Raw genomic sequence first — 16523 nt, 5'->3', positions numbered from 1 at the left:
TAATTATGCAATTTTCATTACGCTATAACTTATTAAGTTTATTACATAGAAAAGCACCCGAAAAATCCCGGACCATCGAGAAGTGTGTGAACTGACAGCATGAAGAATCGTCTTTGCGCTGAACTGGAATCATTCCCGCATAAATCAAAGTCATCCAGACGATCTGGATCTGCATAATTAGATCTGATCCAGATCTACTCCAGATCGATGGCTACTATAAGATAAAGATCCTGTATTATTATTATTATTATTATTAATAACTAGCTGTGTAAGCCCGTGCTGTAAAAAACCCGGGCTCCTGGCACTTCAATCAATTGGACACATCGGTTGTGCATTAGCGTTTAAGCGGTTAAGGTTCTCTTTCCTCAGAGTTTTGTTTTGCCGATGTGCTCGCCTCACTTGTGTATTAGCGGCTAAGTGAGTTTCGCTATTCTTGCTGGTTTCACTTTGGCGACAGAGTCGCTGTATTTGAGCGTCATGCTGTAGTCTCGCACTTCCGGGCCAGACACACAGACACACACACACACTTCCAAACGTAGACGTTTACATCTCTATATATAAAATCCAACTTCTGTCTATCTATCTGTCTGTCTGTCTGTCTGTCCGCTTTTCACGAGAGAACTACTTAACAGACTCGTTTTTTTTTTCCCTAGAATTTGCTTGAACATTCCAGTTGATTTTACGACTTCTCTCATCACACTAAGAATCACAGTTCGCTTGCAGGAGCGATATATTTGTGCTAATCTGAGACAGAGACTGCGGACAGAGGGGGAGAGGGAAGTGTGACGTCAGGAGTGGGGAGTCGGTCTACCTCTGCGTTTTGGAGTGTAACTTGCCTCCGCTCAGCTAGTTGTACCTTTTTGTTGATTGATTTTTAAAGTTTTAAAGTACTGTTTCACTAATACGCGTGCGGAGCCGTGAGGGACGGCTACTATAAGATAAAGATCCTTTTTTTTCACCATAAGGAAAAGTGTTTGGAGTGTCTGTGTCTTTCACTGTGGCCTCGTCTATGAGCTGCAAGGTGTTCAGGGGTAGAAATGTGCTACAGCAGAAGGCAGGGGGCACCCTGGGGCCCACCGTGATGTCACTACTGCAGGACCACCCTCAGCCTTTATAGTTCAGGCAGATGGAGTAAGTTCCTCGGTGGTTCATTGGTTGTTGAAGAGTGCGTGTTCTGTGTTATCTTTTTGTGGTTTCTGTTTTTGGATTACAATTCTTAGATTACAGTTTTGGACTTCATAACTTTGTGTTGCCAGTTGGGCAAACTGCTTTGCCTCATTTTTTACCTTTTCAATATTCTTTTTCTTCTTTTGTTAGATTCAAATCAATTACTGCATTTATAAAGATTTTTTTATTAGGACTCATATCTCTGGCAGTGGTTTAACAGTTCCTCTCTCTTTGTGGAATTTAGGAAATTATTGATAGTTTTCAAAACTTTAAAAGTCAGTTCCCTATTTTGTGTCTGTGGAGGTCAAACCCTGCCTGTTGGGTTTGGGATCAGGCTACTTGGGGTGAGGCCAACCTCTAGGCATGCTAGTGAAGGTCCTGGCCTAATGTATTGGTCTTATTAGAGGCCTGTGTCTGTGCCACCTCTTCACAACACTATTCTGGATAGTCACTTAATCTGGCTCATCTTCATATTCTCGTTGGATCGTCTGACGAGAGGTAGTGGACCCGAAACGAAGATCTTTGCCGATGGGGTCCTCTCCTTCGTGTCTCTAATCAGAGCTGCGAAGTCAGCCTTCAGGATTTCTGATTGTCGGTGCCTTATATCGTTTACGCCGGCATGCAAGACGATTGATCCAACTGCCCTCTCCTTGTGTTTCTCGTAGACTGCTGGCGCACGTTTCATTACATCTCGGACACGAGCACCGGGAAAACAAGAAACAAACGATTTTGCATTAGGGCATGCGACATTAAGGTTTCTAACGATGGAATCACCTACCACTAATACATCACCAGGTGCTGAAGGCGAAATGGGGCCGGAGAGGTCAAACCGGTTCTGAGATAAAATGCTCGCCTGTGCCGATGGAGGTGCTCTGGCCTTGAACCCCCGCCTGCATAGCTGAAATCCACCGAGGTCAGCAGCGGCGTCGCTCCTGAGGCGCGGGGTGAGGTCGGCACAACGCGGGGTTGATGTTTCGCCGGTTCCAGATGGCAAGGACGGTTTATCCAACAGCCGGGCCTTCAGATTTCTCAGGTATTTCCGTCGGGACAGGAGTTTCTGAATCTTTTCATCAAGTGCTTGGAGTTCCTCAATTTTGAAATATGTCAGCCCACACATTTATAGTGGGTGAACCTTATGCCTCCCCTTATATTAAGACTGTGTGATATGGAGGGTACTCATACAAGTCCTAGTGCTGCCTCCAAATCACGCTGCACCCTTACATATTAATGTAATACAAGCCTTCTCTTTCTACCAAACATACACAAGCAACTCCAATTTGATATTTTGGTGTTAAGGCAGAAAAATTGCAAATACATTTCAGATAAAGAAGAGGCTCTTTAGTAAGGGCTCTTGCTTAATTATTGCCCTGTAGTTACACACATTCAGTGCCATGCAGAGCTACAACAATACCACCCCCCCTACTGATTCTCAAGTCCCATAACAATAATCATGATTTGCTCCATCTGTCTTTTTTTTTGCATCTGTTCAGGAATGGTTTAAGGTTACAGCAAATGGTGTGAATTACATCATATTTTGTGTAAATGAAGCCATGTCGAACAAATACCCTTACAGTTTGCCCACCCCACATAGATCAGCCGCACACTTACATGTTATGAAGCACACACCAGCCACAGTGGGGATCCCCAGAGGTCAAACATTCCCTGCAGGTGGTGTACTGGTCGCAGGACTCAATTGGGACTTGAGATACCTGAAACAGAGGACAAGACAAAAGTTTGTTATTAGAATATGTTCAGGGAGCTCCTGCTAGTAAAAAAGAATAGGAGGAAGCTGCAACTGCTAGGGGGCAGCACTCACCACTCCCTGGGGGTCATGAATAACCACTGGGGCCAACACAACCATTATCAGCAACACAAAATCAGGAAAATAGTGGCCACCAGGGGCAGGGGTAACCACCACCAAAAAAAGCAGCCATAAGGCACAACTAACAGTCATAACTAGGATGAATACAACCCTTCAAGGACAGCTGGCTGTTAGGACTGTCACAGGGAGTAACAACAATCATTTATGACAACAGTAACCATCAGAGGCCACAGTAACTGATAAGGGAGCAGGACCACAGGTGGCAATGGGAAAGGTAAGAGCAGCAGAATGACTGGTAGCAAAAAAACCTGTGGAGGCTGGGGGCTATGAGGAACATCACAGATGGCAATGGCCATCATTGAGGACAACAATAGCCACCAGTTAGGTCAGCAGCCACCAGTAATGACAACAATACCCACTAGGAGCAGCAGCCACCAATAATGACCACTAGGGGGCAGCAGCCAAACCAGTAAGGACAAAAACAACCACAAGGGATAGCAGCCAAACCATCAGGATAACAGCAACCACTGGGGGCAGCAGCAGCCAACAAGGACAACATTTATCATTGGAGGCAACCAGTAAGGACAACAGGAACTACTAGGGGCAGCAGCCACCAGTAAGGACAACAATAACCACTAGGGGTAAAAGCAGCCAGTAAGGACAACAACAATGACCACTAGGGGGCAGCAGCCAAACCAGTAAGGACAAAAACAACCACTAGGGATATCAGCTATCACTCAGGAAAATAGCAACCATTAGGGGCAACAGCAGCCAGCACGGACAACATGTATTATTGGAGACATTATTGGTGGACAGTAGCCACCACTGAGCATAAAAGCAACCACTAGGGGGCAGCAGCCACCAATAACGAAAACAGCAGCCATTATGGACAGCAGGGGCCAGTACGGATAACAGAAACCACTGAGGACAACAGCACCCAATAGGGGAATCATCAACCAGTAAGGACACCAGCAACCAATGAGGTGGGTTACAGGGTGAGCAGCCACAAGTAAGGACAATATTAACCACTAGGGACTGCTTTCATCACTGAGGGTAACTGCAAAAACTAGGGTCCAAAAATCCAAAAGTAAAGACAACAGCAACCACTAGGAGCTGACACAAACAGTAAGGACAAGAGCAATCAATAACGACAAAAGCAACCATTAGGGATGGCAGCCACTGGTAAGTGCAGCAGCCTTCACTGATGACAACATCAACCACTACAGGCACCAGTGAGCAGTAAGAACAACAACAACTAGCCATCACTGAACATAACAGCAACCTCCAGAAGGCAGTAACCAGTCGTTGTAGTATCAGTTGTGGTAGTTGTTAAGGGCAGCAAACACCACTAGGGGGAGCAGCCACCATTAGTTACCCTGCCACACAGAACATGAGCAACATACATGCTGTAGAAACAATTATTAGCAACAGAAACATCTGATGTCCTGAGTGCAGAGGGCAATGATGAAGCATATAAGAGAGCAAAAAAAATAATTAAAAAACTGAGAAAATATTTCAACCACTTGGAAGAGCAGCCATCTCTGAGGACAGTAACAACCACTTTGAGCAGCAGCAACCATTGGGTTCAACTTATTATGGATCAAAAGAACCTGGGACAGGACAACCAGGTAAGGCTCTGCTCTCAGCACTGTGTGACCCCGAGGAAATTGCTTAATCAGCCTGCATTTTAGCTGCCAAAAAAAACAACAAACATGCAAACAATTCTAAGTAATTGATCTTGTAATTGTCCTTGTATAGGGAAAGAAAGAAAGAAAGAATGAATGAAAGAAAGAAAGAACTTGGCAGGCAATTGGAGGCTGAAGACTGAGTGACAAGTGCATGTGGAAGAGAACTGGAACAGCTGGCCGTCTCGTCTGTCCGGCCCCCACAGCTGGCCTGTGCCGTGTCAATGGTGGCCTTTCACTAGTAATTAGTGTGCCGTGCTGCTTTAAGTGGAACTGAGCAGTTGTGCTAAGCTGGGCTAGAGAAAGTCTGCCTTAGGGAGACCCTCTGCTGTCCTGTCTTGGTGACCTATACTGGGGAGGGGGGCTCAGCTCACAATGCTGAATGTGATAAATAATGAGCAGGGGGGAGTTAAAGGGCAAGTGGAGGCAGTCTGGAAGAATGTATTTCCCATTTGTGTTCTGGCATTCCTACACCTGTTGTAGTGCGCCCCCTAGTGGGACTGTGTATTCTTCTGACTCTTTGTGCCCTTCTCATCTCCACGCTCACCATTATCTTCCTGTTTCTTATAAAAACTCCAATTAGTGCCAGCAAAGTGCAGATGACTAGAACTACACCACACTGTTGAGATGGGTCATGCCTATAGTGATGAGACAGACAGGCAGCTAAGAAGAAGAAGGGACAGACAAACAAATGACAGGTAGATATGGGGAAGGACAGATGGGCAGACACAGAGATAAAGAGAAAGGGGGACAGACAAACAAAAAATGGGTAAATAAGGACAAAGAGAGAGACAGATATGGAGAAGGAAGGGCAGACAGACAAAAGGACAAGCAAATGTATGTCGATAGTTGATAAGACGTGATGAGACAGACAGACAGACAGACAGGCAGGCAGATAAGGAGGGGGGACAAGCGAATGCAACATCAGGCAGAGAAGGAGAGACACAGATGGACAAAAGGACAGGCAGATAAGGGGAAGGACAGACAGCTAAGGAGATAAGGGACAGACAAAAGAACAGGGGGATAAGGAGAAAGAGGGTGAGACAGACAGACAAAAGGAGAGGCTGATATGAAACAAGACAGACAGGCAGCTAAAGAGAAGAACGGACAGACAGACAAAAGAACAGGGGGATAAGGAGAAAGACAGACAAAAAGACAGGTAGATATGGGGAAGGACAGCTGGACAGACACGGAGATAAGGAGAAGGGGGACAGAAAGAGAGAGACAGATATGGAGAAGGAAGGACAGACACAACAGGAGAGGCAGATATGGGGATGGACATACAGACAGCTAAGGAGAAGAAGGACAGACAAACACAGGTCGAGACAGCCATTGAGACTGGGAAAGTCAGAAAGATAAGGAGAAGGAGGGACAGATAAGCAATAGAACAGGGGGATAAGGAGTAAGAGGGTGAGACAAACAGACAGACAGACAGACAAAAGGACAGGCAGATAAGCAGGAGGAAGGACAGCCAGACAGACGAATGTCAAGATGGTGAGAGGGAGGCAGACAGATGAGTGGACAGATGCAGTCGTTCCTCATCACCTTTTAACAGTTATTTCATTTTATATTTGTTACTCATTTCGCTGCCTGCCACTGAAGCTTCTCTTTCCGCGTCACATGTCTTGCGTGTCGTATGCCAGTGTGAGTTGTTAACAGTTTTACTCCATTTAAACCTGCGGCGGGTTTCCCAGCGACATCCAGAGTCTGAGCACGAGAGACACACAGACAGACAGACAGACACCCAGCTCACCCCTTCTGGAGGTCTCATTCACATCACAGCTGCTGTGGGGGGCTCCTGCACATCCTGACCCTCAGCAGGGACCCAGAGCTTAAAGTGCGGTGGGTGTCACACAGGGTGACGGCAGCTGTTTGGTCCTTCAAACAGCCGCAGAAAGAATGGAGTCATTCAGCACTGGGTCTCCAGGTCGGGGCACAAGTGTTTGCATCCACGCGTCAAACTCGGCGCAGCAAACGAGCAAAGAGGCGAACACCTGCCAGGCAGGATTCGTTCGTTTATTCAGGCGCACGAGTGGACAAATGGCGGCAAAGCGTGAAAGAAGCGACGCGGTCCAGTGGCGGCCTGCTGGGAGAAGACGCGCGCTTCCATCACAGAGGCGGGCGGGCGCACGGGCAGCGGAAGCGCCGAAGCAAAAGGCGCGTCCCTCAGTGGCGGGAGGCAGGCGGTGACGGAGCGCACGCGGTTCCAGCTGTCAGGTGACTCGCGGAGGGCTTCACGCGATGTTAACTGAAACCACAAGTTGAACTCCGAGCAGCGGCGGCGGCTAGGGAACGCTTTCTCAAGGTTAATTAAAAGGCTTTCTTTGTCTAATGCATCCAATGATTTCCAATGAAGGCAATTAGGGATGAATGAAAAAGGTCCCAGAGAACGAGCCCTGCCGGCACGGCGGGGGTCTGCACTGCTGCCTGCTCTTCTCCTCTTGATTCGAGTCTCAAGCAAGAGCACAAGACCAGATACAGGCGCCAAAGAATGGGCACCAGGAGGAAGTGGGCACATTGAGCAGGAGTGCTTGGGGACGAGAGAAAGATGAGGGATACATTTAGGAAGCGGTGGTCATTTACATGGGGGTAAAACATTAAGGGAAATGAAATGGGGGGCGAAAAGGTTAAGGGAGAAGGACAAGGAAACCAAGAGGGGGCTATAAAGAAGGGGGGCAACAGATGGGGGGTACACTGGGAAAAAGGTAAGAGGTAAAGGAAAGGGGCTCAAAGATTAGAAGGTGCCTGTAGAGGGGAGCAGTATGAAACATGAGGGGCAGACAGGATACTGAGGGTATCAAAAGGGAGGGAGGGATGTACAGATACGGGATGGGGGTTGACAGGACACAGAGGGTCTCAAAAGGGAGGAAGAGATCTACCGATAGGGGACACAGGACACGAGGGTCTCAAAAGGGAGGAAGGAATCTACAGATAGAGGATGGGTGGGCAGACAGGACACCCAGGGTTTCAAGAGGGAGGAAGGGATCCACAGAAATGGGTACTGTAGGCCAAGAATAATTGAAGAGTTAAGGAGAAGGGGACTCAAAGATTAGAGGGGGTCCACAGATGACAATGGGTGAGAAGAAGTTAAGGGAATAAGGAGCAAGTAAGTGTGGGATCAACAGAGAGGGTTTTTTTTTAAGTAAATGAGAGGGGGCTCAAGGACTTGAAGAAGCGACTGCAGATGGTATGAGGTGCAAAAATGTTAAGGGAGTAGGAAAAGGCTATGAAGAGGGGGTCAACAAAATAGGGAGTATACCGGCGAAAAGTAAAGAAATAAAGGAGAGGGAGTTCAAGGATTAGGGGGCACCCACGGAGGGAGCAGTAAGAAACATGAAGTAAGGGAGGAAGAGCAGACAGAAGATAAAGGGTATCAAGGGGAAGAAGGGGGTATGCAGAGATGAAAACTGAAGAGGTAAAGGGAGGCTTAAAGATTACAGGGGGTCCACAGACGGGACAGAGTGAGAAAAGGTTAAGGTTAGTAAGAGCAGCAAGAGATGGGAGATATTCAGAGGAAAAGGTAAGAGGTAAAGCAGAGTGGGCTTAAGAACAAGAAGGATGTTCACAGATTGGGGCAGTATGAACTGTAAAGGGAGGAAGAGGAGGAAAAACAGAATGACATGGGAGATATTAAGGAAGAGGTGGGCCTGAATCTGTAGACAAAAAACAGGAATAAACATGCCGGGGTGGGTGGGTATGTACTGGAGATGAGATGTGTAGAAGACAGGAGTCCCACGGACTGGAGGGCAGCGAATGAGCCGCATCCTGCCAATTGTGGGCCCCTAAACAGACAGCATTTTTATTTAAATATTGCTGGTAAGAGGAGGGCTAAGTGGTGGGGGGGCTAGAATAGTTTTTCCACTTAGAGCCCCAAAAAAAGCATAAGAAAGGGAGGTGGGTGGGTGTCAATGTCAGAGCAGCTGGCAGAAGTGGCCGCCTGCCCGATAGTTAACGTCTTGCGGCAGCGAGTACGTTCAAGGCCTGTGGTGTAATGGAGCAACATTGTCTCTAACAAAAAGAGAGAAATTACATTGTTTAAAGAGGAACGCTCATGCATTTTTATAAGAGTCATTAAAAATCATTTTTGATTACGGCACGGCGTGAAGCACAACCAGTTCAATCTTTTCTAGTGCCGTTCAGCACAGGCAACAGAGCCGCTTGTATTAAAGCAAATTCAACGATTTAAGTGCTTCAGACAAAGAGGCGCCCGGTATATCACCAAACAATACCAATGAGTTTGTGCCCCGCCACGTGCCCACTGCAGCTTTTTTATTTATTTTGTAATAGTGTGCCAGGCCGAGAAATTGCATCAAGCACCGTTAGCTCCAAGAAGATCTTTCAGGTTCACATTGTGTTCGACATTGAAGAAAGTTATGCGCCAGCGACGAAAACATCCCGAGCCCCTTAATTAAATAACAGATCAGGCAGCAGCCTTTTAATTCCGCGCCATGCCAATGTAATGCTATCACACACAGTAACCTTCCCAAGGATTCATTCAATCAGTACAATCCAAAAGAGATGGGACCTTCAAATATCCTCGACGTGCAAGTGTCACTCTCTGAAGACAGACCTCTTATCTGTGGCATGCTGTGCCCACCCTCATGGACCCTAAGGACCACCCTCCCCACCAGCTACCAAAGGACTCATACACACTGGAGTGTAATAGTGTAGAGTGTATATAGATGAAGAATCCCGGCACTGCCAACACAAGGACCATTCCTGGATGGGACACCTGGTGAAGTTTTAGCCTGGCGATCCACACCTTTTAATGAGCGATGTGAGCTGTGGCAGCCTGGACCCCCACTGCGTATTTTATAGATTTAAGATGACCTTTTAAGGTACACCTTGTCATAAAGACTAGGGTGGCATGGAGGTTCAGTGTTTAGAGCTACTATTTATATTTTTTTCTATTTCACAAATACAGTGTGCTGTCCTAAATTACAGGCAACTAATTAAATGTATGTTTTTAATGTGTTATTGCTAGAGAGTGGTGACGTACTTCACGTTGGTCAGACATGCAGGTGAGAACTTCACTGCACCCGTGCAAACCAATCGTACTGCCACCATCTTTTAACCACAAAGCAGCGGGATATTCACATTAACAAATTGCTTACATCATAAGATGAACAGCACCTCAGATAAGAGGCCGTTATTTAAGGTAAGGAGGTACCGTCAGGGCCAGGTCTACCATGGCGGCTGCTCCAGACAAAGCCGTAAGTGGGGGCACTATGCCCCCCCCCCAGCCCTGTCTAGTAATGGAGGCCGTTATATCCATTAATATACACGTAGTATGACCTTACAACGGTTTGACTATGATCTGGTAGTTTAAATGGATTACAAACGGATTTAAATATTTACATTCGTGGAGGCATTTCATGCGGACTACGGCTATGCGTATTTATTTTAATGAATACCACAATTCCTGTTAATTGATGCTAAAGAAAAGTAGCAGTTTACTAGACATTAGCTACAGTAAATAAATAGATACATTTAACTTAGCATTTTAGAACTGAGTATATTTTAATTAGTAAATGTGTAAACACAAATATAATAATATATGAATATAACAAAAAAAAATGTTATTTTCTTATTAGTAGTTTCATTTTACAAACAGAATACCAGATTCAAAAAGTTAATAATGATATGTTTCATTAATGTTCTTTACAATTTTTACAACTACAACTCACTAAAATTTAGAACTACTTTTTTCTTTGGTTCATTTTTGTGAACTTAACAAAATTCTTCTAAATTCATTGCTTGGGGTAATTCACTCACCACTGATAAGGGGGCTGAAATTAATAATACGAACCATAAGGATGGACACAGACGTACACACTAGAGACTACTAGGCGGAGTAACAGCACCCCAAACCCCAGACACAACCTCACCAACAGTCACAGGTTCAAATAAAAGTGCTTAATCCTCACCACTACCCTTTACAGGCTTCTCCACAAATGTTCTCAACACCATTAAACAAAAAAGACGTTCACTTTTCTTTACACTCCTTCCACACTTTCCAGGTGAGTGTTGTCCTGCTCCTCTCCCGACTCCGACTCGACTGGATGACGTGTAGCAGCTTCCTTTATATCGGACCCAGGGAGTACTTCTGGTGTTATCACACTGCATCGAGCACTTCTGGGTCAGGCCGAACTCCCCATGACAGGACAGCCTGCTCCCCCTAGCGGCTCCAGAGGACCCCAACAGGAATCCCCACCAAAATGACAACTTCTATGCAGCCTTGTGGGTGTCCAGGGTACCAAGGAAATATGTGACTGTGAGAAGTAGTCCCCCCCATATTCCATCCATTGTAACTGCCTACAGAGCAGGAGAAATAGAACTGACTAACCTGGTTGGGATTCTGTCCACCATCATCCTTCCATTAAAAGGTAAGAATCCATTCATTCCAGCCTGGAGACCAGCCATCCCATGTTGTGTATTATAATGTATATATATTATATAATCACACGGGAGGCAGTCTAAGGGCTTAACTGGGGGTACGATGCAGAGCCAGAGGTTGATGAATGGTATGGCATGAATGGACCGCCAGAAGGAATGCTCAGCTAAGACTCCACCCACTTCCTCTTCTTCATCACGCCCTCCTGCAGACCTCTTTTCCACCTGAGATCCCACCCCATCCTGTCCACCACCTAAAAAAACCCAAGCCTTCATTCTCTTAATCAGTCAGTCTTGACTCAATCTTATATGATTACTCTTTTTGCTGTTGCCGTTTGCTCTTGCATTATACGGGGTGGATTCCCTCCACTTTATCTTTGTTCTCTCGTCTTTTTTTCACAATATATACAGTATATGTTACACACTTGCTGAGTTACCCGTCTAAGACAGCTTGAAGCATAAGTAATCGACTAGACCTCAGCGTTAACATTTGCAGTACACCATCTATTGGAATGTATCTTGTAGTGCATGCAGTAATAAAATGCACTGCATTTGTCATTCTTACAGATGGCGCATCACAAACATTTGTAGAATTAAAATGCTTTACAACAAATGTGTGTGATGCAGCATCTGTTGGAACGTTAAATGCAACGCCTATGTCTCTGTTTTATGCCATTTAATATAGGATTCATAAAAGTAGTGCATTTGTTTATGATGTGCCACCTGTTGAAACGACAGAGACAGAGTACTCAAACAAATACACGGACACTAACTCCTATATTAAGGTGGAGATATATATATATATATATACACACACAGTATATTTATATATATACTGTGGTGGGCTGGCGCCCTGCCCGAGGTTTGTTTCCTGCCTTGCACCCTGTGTTGGCTGGGACTGGCTTTAGCAGACCCCGTGACCCTGTAGTTAGGATATAGCGGGTTGGATAATGGATATACAGTATATGAATACATACATATAGTATCTTTCAGACTCACATATGACATTGTTCCATCATAGTTGCGTCTGAACCTTGGGTCTGAACTGGGTGTCTAAGGTCAATGTCTGTGCAGAGTTTACATGTTCTCCACATATCCATGTGTTTTTTTTTTTTCTAGTGACTCTACACTGCTCCCTATATGTGACTGTGAGTGCCCTGGCCACGTTTGATACCTCCCCTGTGCCCAGTGCTGTTGGGACAGCCCCTATCCTGGATTCTGCAGATTTGAATATACAGTAAATGGAAGGGCACATCAAGTGAATCCTGCCCTCTGTGGATTTGAAGGCTCTCTTGGGCAATTTTTAGGCTGATGTTGCTCAAAATGACCCTAAAGTGACCACTTAAAGTAGGCCATCTAGGCATGAGGTTGAAGGTCAAGGAATGTGTGAAATGGGTTTTGCCTAAAGCAACCAGTGAAGCGTTAAAGACCTCCACTCCCCCCTTTTACAGGAGGCATTTCTTCTTAAGCTTGAACAGCTGCTGCTTTGCCCGTTTACAATGGCAGTTAGCTTTTAAGTTTTCACATGTGGCTAGTGGTGGACAACAGAGGGTCTGGAAGTCGTCTCCTTACATTTATTAGGCAGCTGTCGTCCTGTGAGAGCAGAGAATAAGAACTGGGCTAACACAGATAGGGAATCACAAGGGGGCATCACTGTGCTGACCGCCAGGATGGAGCAGGTAGTCAGCAGACTGAGGTGGAAAAATTTCCTTTCAATCACCCCACCAGATAATTAAACATATCCATCACGTGCCTCGGGGGAGCGGGCCCCGTGCAGCTCTGCTCGGGCAGCACCCTGCCAGCTACGAATCGTTAACTTCATCTCACTTTTTCATTAAGCGCATGCAGTGGGCTCACGGTAACAAATGTAAAAGGCAGTCAATTGCGTTTAATCCACTTAATAATCAGAGGGAAATGGCTGCATTTGGGAGAGAATGCATGTGCAATTAGGAAATTTACTACCCCGAAATGGAGGCCCTCCAGGCATGCGTTGCACTCTCATTTGCCACGTTCTGACATGAAAAATAAGCTAGTGTCATAGCCCAAATAATAAGCTTCTTTCCCCATGGCTTGCTGTGGCACTCATCACAGCCTGCACCAAAGAATAAGTCTCCATATCAGCAAAATATCATCCAACTTGTGCGCTTGGGGAACATCTTGGAGGCTCCAAAAGAGTAAGCAGTACCACCCTGGGCAGAGAGGGGCACTCTTACTAAGACACAGTTCAGACACTCACCACTGCCCCCGGATTTTAGGACCATATTTTAAGGTGGAAGGACCGATCCCCTCGCCTTTTCTTTTCACCTTGCTTGATGCAAAGTGTTTTGCACCCTCGAGTGCTCAATTACCTTTTTCTTTACCCTTTCTTTCACCATCTTCATTTAATGTGGCCACCATGTGGTACTCCAAACCTTTTAATGTATTTAGTTTCATCTTTCCAGATCACTATACAGTATTTATTGATATACTAGTCGTCCCCCTCCGCTCCACCCGCGTACTAGTGAAACAGGACAAACTTTAAAAATCAATAAACAAACAGGTATTGCTAGCTAAGCAGAAGTACGCTGCAACACATGGTGACAGGTAGAGCGAAGGCTGGCACATGAGTGAGGAGGGCCCTGCCTGGCTCCCCACTCCTTCACTTTTCACTCTCCCCTCGGCCTGCTTCGTCTCTCAGATTAGCGCGAATATATTGATCCTGTAAGCAAACTATGATACTTAGCGCGAGGAGAGAAGTTTGCAAAATCAACCAGAATGTTCATACAAATTATAGAAAAAAAAACAGATCTAAATCCATTAAGTAATTCTCTCGTTTGCTAGATATGCCCTGAGGCTGGCACAGGAGTGAGGAGGGCCCCTCAGCCTTCTGCATCTCTCTCGGATTCGCGCAAATAAATCGAAGCCGCAAGCAAACTATGATACAAATTGCAATGAGAGAAGTCGCAAAATCAACCGGAATGTTCAAGCAAATTATAGAAAAAAAAAACTATCTCAATCCGTTAGGTAGTTCTCTCGTGAAAAGCAGACAGACAGACAGACGGACGGACAGACAGACATTGGATTATATATATATATATATATATATATATATATATATATATATAGTCACCCACATGCACATGGGATACAGCTTCCTCCCTCTGCAGAACAGAAGACTGATAGCCACTCCACCACTGACGTCACTTCCATTGTCTGACTTCTGTGACCCATCCCTTCATCACCAATGACCACATAACCCAGAACTGGCCATATTGCTGTAAGTTCCAATTTGAACCCCTGTCTTGAAAGACATTCCCGCAACTTGATGCGTGATTTTTATGTTTTACAACCCTTTAATTATATAGGGTTACCAAGGTGGTTCCCCAACCCTTTTTTGCTGTTGTCTCTCCTTTTACTGTATTTTTACTGTACAGTATATATATATATATATATATATATATATATATATATATATATATACACACATACATAGAAGTCATGCATATATACAGTAAAGTCAGACGTTTGTGCATAGGGAACAGCTTAAGGTTTTGGTAATTCCCCACCGCTCATTAGTTGTATGTTAATGCCTTTTCTATTCCACCCTCTACAGACTGCAAGACTGATGGCAGTACCACCTCTGATGTCACTTCCAATTGTCCATCCTGTTAGGAAGCCGGAAGATCAGCCATGAAGACGTCTCCACAGCTATTGCATGTTTCCTTTTGTTTTGCAATCATTCAGTTATACAGGGTTGCCAGGGTGGTATCCCAACTCTTGATCGTGGTCTTATGTTTCCCTTATAAATATATATGTATATATCTTATATATAAACATCTATGCGTGGAAGTGTGTGTGTGTCTGTTTGTCTGGCTTGGAAATCCGAGCCGCTAATACACAAGCAAGGCGAGCACATCGGCAAAACGAAACCTCCAAGGAGAGAGAAACTCGCTTAGCAGCTAAAGCACAATGTGATTGCGATTGAATTGCAATGCAATTGATTGATTGAAGTGCTAAAATCCATGGTTTCTAGGAGCTTGGGCTTTTTAATGCATGGGCTTACACAGCTATATGGCCACAATGCCTCTACACTTGAACGACTGTAGGAGGGAGCGTGGCCAGAGCACTACCTCCCCCGGGGCGCTAGATGGCAGCCCCCTTGGGTTGCAGCAATGCCTTGGACTCCCGCAGGGCTCCATGGGAGCTGGAGTTTGATGCAGCCCTGTTGGGTTCTATGGGCGCGCCAAAGGGGTGCTGCAGCTGCTGCTGAGCCCGTGATTGAAGTGCTACCAGATGTAGACCAATGAGCCCCTGGAGCACTTCTGGGTGTCTTATAAAAGGAGCCAGAGTTGGGTGGGAGAAGACGAAGTTTGCTGGAGGAGGAGTGCAAGTGCTGGAGAAAGAGATAAAGAAAGGAAGAAGAGAAGTGCATTTGTGCTTTTGTATAGTGCTGAACTGTGCTGTACACGTGGGAAACGAGGGAAGGCGTTTCCCACAGGATTAAAGAAAAAAAAAAATAAGTGCATGTGCTTGCACTTGTGTCTCATGACTATATGTGTTGGGCTGGTGCGCCCCCTGGTCATCCAAAGTATATATATATATATATATATATATATATATATATATATATATATATATATATATATATATATATATATATACATACACACACACACGCACACACAGTATGTAAATAAATGTACCATAGTCCTATACTTGTGAACAGTACTTTAGCTGGTGTTTAGTACAGAAAGGCATTACATGAAATAAAAACTGAGTCATTTCCTGTGACTCTGAATCAGATAAGTGGACTTGAATATGGAAGGACGGACTGATGATTGCCGTATTCTGCTTCTCCATGGAGTCGGACAGACAGTGTGGCAGAGGTGTGGCACCAGAACCTGTGACATGTCCTGTGCCATCCAGACCACCGCCTCACTGTATGACCCTGATCAGCTCACTTAACTGGTCTGTACACCAACAGTAACATATATAGAGGGTGTCCCACAGTCATTTGCTTGTAAAGTGTCTTTAGTTGGTGATTAATATAGAAAGTCTATACTATATAAAGATTGGCACATTTCCCAAAATCCTTATCTGGAATAGAATGTGGATGGACGGACAAATGGGTAATCATCCTACAAGTACACAGCTGTTCTGCTCAGAGCTGGGTACAGAAAAAGTTCCATTGGACTAATAACCAAAAAGCTTTAAGACGCATCTCCAGGCCATTGACCCACTGTGTATGTAAGACATTAATCCTGTCTGTATGCCAGTTGTAACTAATGTCACGCATCTATGGACCTCTCTCCGAGCCATCCTGAGGTATGTACTACCCCTCCGGGTCAAGAGGGTGCACTGATGCTAACCTCGTCCTCTTTTATTCCCTCTGCAGCACAGAGAGGACGCCCATTGAGGGCAACTGACCCCGCCCCTTTTGGTCCCCGACCTATAGGAAGGAGGGGTTCAGTCTTTTA

At 45.3% G+C, this 16523-nt stretch overlaps 1 protein-coding gene across 5 annotated transcripts in view; it reads right to left on the bottom strand.

Annotated features, from left to right (window-relative positions):
* Nucleotides 1–16523, bottom strand: part of plxna2 (plexin A2) — a 333056-nt gene that overhangs the window by 150678 nt on the left and 165855 nt on the right. For all 5 annotated transcript variants that reach the window (XM_039749202.1, XM_039749204.1, XM_039749205.1 and 2 more), the window contains exon 5: nt 2776–2876. In XM_039749202.1, the coding sequence (XP_039605136.1) occupies nt 2776–2876 (101 nt within the window). The remainder of the gene's footprint in view (nt 1–2775; nt 2877–16523) is intronic.

The sequence above is a fragment of the Polypterus senegalus genome, chromosome 3 (assembly GCF_016835505.1).
Source record: "Polypterus senegalus isolate Bchr_013 chromosome 3, ASM1683550v1, whole genome shotgun sequence".
NCBI lineage: Eukaryota > Metazoa > Chordata > Cladistia > Polypteriformes > Polypteridae > Polypterus > Polypterus senegalus.
The sequence above is the reverse complement of the archived record's forward strand: the minus strand, read 5'-3'. Positions and strand labels throughout refer to the sequence as shown.